Source organism: Tupaia chinensis, unplaced genomic scaffold, assembly GCF_000334495.1.
Source record: "Tupaia chinensis unplaced genomic scaffold, TupChi_1.0 Scaffold000605_1, whole genome shotgun sequence".
Classification (NCBI taxonomy): domain Eukaryota; kingdom Metazoa; phylum Chordata; class Mammalia; order Scandentia; family Tupaiidae; genus Tupaia; species Tupaia belangeri.
Window position 1 is genome coordinate 3274758 of NW_006160123.1, and position 7225 is coordinate 3281982.

At 56.0% G+C, this 7225-nt stretch overlaps 1 protein-coding gene across 1 annotated transcript in view; it reads left to right on the forward strand.

Annotated features, from left to right (window-relative positions):
- Positions 1-1022: 1022 nt before the first annotated feature.
- Positions 1023-7225, forward strand: part of PLCB2 (phospholipase C beta 2) — a 20130-nt gene continuing 13927 nt past the window's right edge. Inside the window, 4 exon segments of the mRNA XM_006158700.3 lie at positions 1023-1359; positions 5812-5889; positions 6501-6569; positions 7174-7224. Of these exon segments, the coding sequence (XP_006158762.1) occupies positions 1276-1359; positions 5812-5889; positions 6501-6569; positions 7174-7224 (282 nt within the window). The 5' untranslated portion in view covers positions 1023-1275.

The window sequence follows — 7225 nt, forward strand, 5'->3', positions numbered from 1 at the left end:
ACTGGGCAGTGTGCAAGTTATAATTCTGACTGAAGATTGTCCTCCTTCTGCCTCCCTCCCTTCTGCCCTGGCCTGATGGGTTAGCAGAGGCAGTTCTAGGGCCTGGGGGAGGGTCTCGCCGTTGTCGAGGGGTGCACCAGAGGCCCATGGTAGGACCTGCTGCACAGAGGCCCTGAGAGAGGAAGGAAGTCATGGGGAGAGCTCCCTGCCTCCCCAGCTGAGTTAAGAAGGGCGATAAGAGGAGCAGGTTAGCTAAGAGGAAGTGGGCTGGGGCTGAGCTGGGTTGGGCTGCGCACCCTGTCAGGGGCAGTTTGAGGGTCACCCACCCATGGAGGCGGAGCTGCCATCCCACTGCATACTCTCCCCTTGGTGGGCTCCCAATAGGTGCAGAGGGAAGGCACCTGGGAGGACAACTCCTTGGAGACTTGGGGCAAAGGGCTCCCAGAGCCCTGTGGCCAGTGGCTGGTCAGTGTGGTCAGTGGAGGTCCCAGGCCTCAGCCAAGCCCAGAGGCCGAGAGGAGAGTTACAGCTGGGGTGAGGGCTATGATTTCCTCATCTCATTTTCATAGGGAGGAAGCGTTGAGAAAGAGGAGCTGGGTGTTCAGCAAACTTTGCTATTCAAAACACTCAATCCCAGCTGGGCCCTGTCCTCACCCTCAACTCCCACCTCCAGGGTAGTCCCAGCCTCTGGAGAGAGCCCCCACCCCACCCTCCTGCACTCAGGACCCCATTGCTGTGCAGGACCCCTCCCCACTGTGGGTTCCTTGCACATGCCACTCTGTCCAGGCCCTGGCAAAAATATCCTCAACCGATCTCTGTACTACTCTTCAACAGCCCCCTGGGCCAACTCTGACCAGGCACTGTCCCTGGGAGTAAGAGGTCCTGGCTCCAAGGCGACCAGGCCTCATGACCTGCCTCAGTTCTAAACAGGCGCAGAAAAGGAAGCCCTGAGCAGGAAGTGCTGAGGCTAGGGGTGGGCGGGGGCTTCTAGGAGGGGAGCCTGGCTGCCCTGGGCAGGAGCAGTGATCTGCAGACCCCGCTGGAGGCAGGGAGGGAGGAAGCTGATTTACAAGGCAGATGCACCTCTGACTGGACTGGGCCCTGCACAAGCCACTGCCACCCCGTGGGCTATAAGAGCACCCAGACTTCCTGACTGGCTCAGGGAGGGAGCCATGTGAGCCCAGCTAGGCTCCCCCTCCTGCCCGCCCTCTTTCCTTCCCTTCTCCTGCGTGCCTGTGTCTGCCCAGCTTCTCCTAAGAGGGACACTTTGGCACCATGTCTCTGCTCAACCCTGTCCTGCTGCCTCCCAAGGTGCCGGCCTATCTGAGCCAAGGGGAGCGCTTCATCAAATGGGACGATGTGAGTGGGGCAGGGGCCTCGGCCACTGGGGTATGGGGACCTTGGGGGCTGGGTTGCTGGTGGCTTTACTGGGGTGGGAGGTAGCCTGCCAGGACCCAGCCACCTGTGTGACTAGCTTGGCCAGGCAGCTGACACAATTGCATGGATAAATAAACCTGGGACTCTGGGTGTGTGTCCTGGGCTGCTGGATCTGAGTCTCGGGGTCAGGCCTGAGAAGGGGATGGGACACCAGGAGGGTCATGGGAGGCCGTTTCTTTGGGTCTGGAACTGTCTTCCTGCAAAGCTCTCCAGAGGAGCAGCACGGTTGCTCCTGACTGTGGCGGTGGTGGGAGGAAAGTGTGCTCCAGAGCCAAGACCCCAGCACAGAGGTCTGGCTTTGCTCCGGTGAGCTGGCTGCCAGACCTGCCATCTGCAGCCCCTCTCCAGGGTACCAGCCCTGTCCCAGGGAAGCCCTGCTCCACCTGAGTCTGCCGCGGGGTCAGCCAAGTGCGGAGGGGAGGCTTGGGCTCCTAGGGGCCCAGGGAAAGAACCGACTGACTTCTGTTTCTCTCGCTGGTGCAGCCTTGCTCCCGGCAGCCAGCCGTGCTGGCCTGTCAGCAGGACGAGGGGAAGGTCCTGCTTCACTCCACTCCCCATCTCTGCTGCATCTGCTCCTTCCTAAGCTGGGGCCGCTTCCCAGCCTCTGGTCCTCCCGGACCCTGGGCCCTGCTGTAGGTCAGGGATTCTCTTGGGCCAGGGGAGACAATATGGGGACCCTCTTCTGGGGAGAGGAGGTGCTGGGCTTGTCCATCCTGAGAGTCAGAGGGCTGGGCTGGGTGCAGGAGGAGAAGGGAAGGCTCCTTGGGGCTGGCTTGCCCATCTCATGGGTGAGACGAGAGGGTCTGAGTCGAGGCGTTTCAGGGCTGGCCAGGCTGAGGGACCTGGCTACCATGGCTACGGGGAGGGGCCCTGTGGTGAGTTGCTTCCTGTCTCCCTAGATATAGCATGGTGGTGGCCTGAAGGAGGCATGTCCATGCCCCAGGAGCCTGTGGAATGAGGGAAGTGGCTCAGATGAAAAGTGAAGTGGCCTCTCTCGGTTCCTCTGGGCAGTGTGGATATCCTGACCGGGCAGAGGGTCCCTGGTGCTGGAATGTGCCATATGGCCTTCTCCCCAGGCCTGTGCCTGTATGCCTGGCTGCCCCCTTCCTCTCCCCGAGGAATGTCCGGGGCCTAGACACAGGGCAGCTGTACCTACCAAATAGGTCTCTGCTCTCAGCCACTTTCAGCCTAAGTAGCAGAAGGCGTGGGGAATAAGCACTGTGCACAGGGTGTGACCAGACCCCAGCCTGGTTCGGTCTCCCACGACCCTCTTACAATGTATTTGTGGGAGAAGCTCCTGGCCATGGAAGGGAACTTGGCAAGCACTTGCATCCACTCTTGGGTAAGAGGCTAATTGTCACTTTTCTTCATAAAACCCAGTCATATTTCAGAAGTGAGTCATAATAAAAACTGCAGCTATAGGGCTGGCAGGTGACATGGTGGTTGGGGTGTGGGACTCCCATATGGCTGACTGCAGTTCAAATCCCAGAACTGGTGACTTGCTTTCTCACTTTCCCTTTCTCTCTCTCTCTGGTGGTCAAATAAAAAAAAAAAAAAAAGGAATTAAATAAATAAATAAATATTTTAAAAAATAATAATAAGATTAAATAATTTTTAAAAGGGCCAACAGGGGAACCAGCAGTTAGCGTAATGTCTATGTCGCTGGACTCCCACGTAGTCGACCGTGGTTTGCATCCCGTACCCGGTGGCTTAAAACTCACGCTGGGCGCGTGTGCGTGCGTACCCAAGATCCCAAGAGGAGAATGGAGGAGAAGGGATTGCGGCATGACCATCCCTTCTGGGGGGTGATTTCTCGCTTTCTGTCTCTCTGTCTCTCTCTGTCTGTCTGCCCGACAGCGAAAACCTCTCCAAAAAGAAAAAAAAGAAAAAGAAAAAAAAAAGGGCCAACAGGCGGCATAGTGGTTACAGTGCTGGACTTTCACATGCAAACTGAGGTTCAAGTCCCAGACATAGTGGCCTGCTTTCTCACTTTCCCTTTCTCTCTCCCTGGTCTAATGAATAAATAATAATAACAAATAAAATTAAATAATAATGTTTTAAAACCCTGCAGCCTTAACTTAGAACAGTATCTTCTGCCCTCCTCCCTCTAGGAGTGGTTTCAGGTGGGCTGCGGGCCCTCTAGAAAGGGCTGTTCTGGGATTTCTTCCTCCTCCCTCAGGCCCCTGTGGGGGTGGGGTGCAGGGAGGGAGGAAGGCCGGGCTAATAAGTCCTCTCTAAGATCAGCGCTGTCATAACCAGCCCTTGATCTCTGAGCCTGGCAGAAGCTGAAAGCTTATTCTTACTCTGGTGGGCATTTTTAGGATTCTTGGGAGATCTTTCTGCTCCTCCCCATCTGGGGATCTCTTATGTGAGGTCCCCCTGACAGCCCTACTTCAGACAGTCACCTGCAATTACTTCCTCGGCCCCCTGTTACCACTTTCAGCTTCCCGTGGCCTTGGGCCCTCTAGCTCCCTCGTTCCCATGGCCGACTCTGGACTCCCACAAATGCTCATGCATTTACTGCCCTGACACAGGGGGTGCCGGCTTGGCCCACACGCCAGCACCTCTCTGCCTTGCTTTGCACAGTCAGTCTGTCTGTTGCCCTCGGTTTCGTGGGAGGAGTCCAACCCCAGGCTGTTATGCCCCACAACTGCAGGGATCACAGAAGCTGGACAAGTAGGGTTGAACCTCCTCAACAGACTTTAGTTGAGGGGTCAGGTACCCCCAAGCCTCCCTCGGGGAGGGCAAGAAATGGAACTCACAACACAGCTTTCTCCAATGTCGGCCTCCTCACAAAATCTCTGCCCTGTGCTCTAGCCACCCCATGTAGCAGCTCCCTTGCCTTTTGGAACTTCAATTTTTTTTTGGAGAGGCTTTTGATATAGGGTACGTGTGCTCACCAGAAAGACAGAGAGAGACAGAGAGACAGAAAGTGAGAAATCACCTCCCAGGGGGATGATCATGTTGTGGGCGTGCACACACATGTGCCCGGCGTGAGTTTCAGCCACCAGGTCCAAGACTTGAACGTGGTCAACTACATGGGAACATAGCCATTAGCCAACTGCTGGTCCCTGGAGCTTCAATTTTAATTTCTTGTTATATATTCATGCAAAGACCATTAAATAAAAGGGAGCCCATGTGCTCTGTGAATGGAACAAGAATCTAGAAGGTGAGTTCATTCTCTCAAGCACCCAGAACCAAGCTTCTGGCCTAGCACAGGCTTGTCCTGGAGTCCTGAGCCCTGGCGATTTCCCAGATGGACTTCTAGGTCTGTAAACCCGCCCTCCGCTGCCTGACTGTCACAGCAGCTTCCGGGAAGGCTTGTCAGTAGGGGCAAGGCTTGGACTGGCCCTTGAAGATGTCTCAGACAGAGGAGGTTTGGGTACACAGATGTAGAGGTGGGGAGGCGTCTCCACAGGACAGGTGGGTGGACGGGCTGGGGTGTTCATGGAGGGAGGACTGGGCACACACAAGTTAGGTTGCAGCCGGTGCGTGCAGGCCTTGGATGTCCGGGCTCCAGGCTCTCCTGGTGGTAGCAGGGAACCTTAAGGAGAGATATTCCATCCCCTTGGCCAAGTCATGTGCCTGGAGTACAGTAAGAGGGGGGCCAAGACTATGTTCAGGGTCTAGAAGGGGAACTCTCTTCCCTTCTAAAGTATCACCGCCAATGTTCTTTCTTTTTCTTCCTTCCTTCCTCCCTCTTTCTTTTGTGTGTGTGTGTGGGGTGAACATGAGAAAACACCCCCTGGGGGAATGGCTGCACTGTAATTCCTTCTCCTCCATTCTTCTTTCAGAATTTTGGATACGCACACGCACACGCCCAGAGCGTTTTGCAAGCGGCTGGGTCTGGGACTCGAAACATGCAGTTAACCTATGTCGGATCCAGCGCCTTTACCACCACTCCACCTGGCTGGCCCATTTGTTCATTCTTTCTTAGTCTCTCTCCTGCTTGCTTGCTTTTAATCACCACAGGGCCTGTGTACTTGCCAGACAGAGACAGAAAGAGTGAGAGGGAGAAAGCAGCCTCCACTGGGTTGTCATGCTGCAATCCCTCCTCCATTTCTTTGTCTCACTGGACTATTGGGCAGGCAAACACAACCTACCCTTGTTGTTTTTCAAGCTGCTGGGACTAAGATTTGAACCACAGTTGGCTAGGTGGGATCCAAATCCCTTAACCACTAGGCTACAGGACTGACCCTCATCTTTAACTGTTCATCCCTCCCAGCTCTTGGCTCTTTAGAACAAAGGGAAATGCTCTTTGGTACCTGGGACAGGCACCTCCTAGGAAGGTGATGAGCTCTGAAGCCCCTAGCCTGAGCCACAGAAGGTTGGCCTGAGGTCTCAGAACAGAGAACTGACCCCCTTTCTCTGCAGGAAACGGCAATAGCCTCCCCAGTAATCCTCCGTGTGGATCCCAAGGGCTATTACTTATACTGGACATATCAGAGTAAGGTGAGACAGCCCCTACCTACTGTGACCCTCAGCTTCCGCTTACCCATCGGGTCCAGACAGTCTCCTGACAGCGCAGGGTGGAGGTGTGGATACTGGGGAGTGGAGAATGGCCTGGACGGGTGGTTCTGGGGCTATCCTGCGGGCAGGGGCCATTTGCTCTGGGAGGGAGAGCAGAGTCATTCCAACCCATGATGGCCAGATGCTCCAGCCTTAGCAGCCCTTAGAGGGAGAGAGACAGGGAGAACGAAAGGGAAAAAATGAAAGAAAAAGGAAAGGACTGCTTAAGGGCTCCTCTCTGCCTGAGGGCTCCGAGAGATCAGAGAAGGGCCTTGGCAGTGGGACGGAAGGATGGGAGGGGGCCTGGGGAGAGTCCAGGACAGAGGAGGAGAGCTTGCAGGCCACAGCGCCTGTCCCAGGGAAGGGATGAGGGTTATGAGCAGGAGAACCTGACAGGTAGGTAGAGGAGGTTGGGTTCTGGCTAGCCCAGACAGTCTGGGCACCTAGAGAGGGCAGCTGGCCAGGACTGGGAAGGTATGGACGTGCTCTCCTCCTTCTTCATTTGTGACTTTGTCCCACACCTTTTGTTTGCTCCCACCGGGAGCTCCCTGCAGGAGATGGAGTTTCTGGATATCACCAGCATCCGGGATACCCGCTTTGGGAAGTTTGCCAAGATGCCCAAGGTGGGTGGGCCCAGTAGCAGCTTGGGGTAGCCACCAACCCCCTAGGTCACATATGAGTCCTGGCAGGGATGGGAGCTGGAGCAAGGGAATGGAGTCTGGGCGGGGCAGCAAAAGCCTGGGGGAGCCTCTCCTAGACCTGCCTGGGCTCTGGGCCCTGGAATGAGTACAGAGTAGAGTGGGAGCCTTCCCGGAGGGGCCGGCTCCTGCCCCTGGAACTCCCCAGGCCTCCGGGCGGTGTTACTTACACATTTGGCGTCCTGACTGGTTTGCCTTCATTTACCTAAAGCTGGGAGGGAAATTGGAGGAAGGAAGCAGGATCCCCTGGGATTGGGAGCTGACTATCCATCTTCAAACAAAAGTGGCTGGCAAGATACACAGATCTCGCAGACCCCCTCCCCTGCCGTGGTTGATCTCTTCCTGCAGGCCTCTCTTTCCCCCCAGCCCTTGGCGTCAGACAGAGTCCTGTGGATCTGAGGACGGGATGGAAGTCCGTCCCAGTGGGCCACAGGTCAAGCGGCTGAAGGGGAGGCACAGGGAGACCCACACTGGGCAGGGGTTGGCACAACCATCCCCACCCCCATCCTCACTGTCACACTCGCTGCAGAGCCAGAAGCTCCGAGAGGTCTTCAACATGGAGTTTCCTGACAACAACTTCC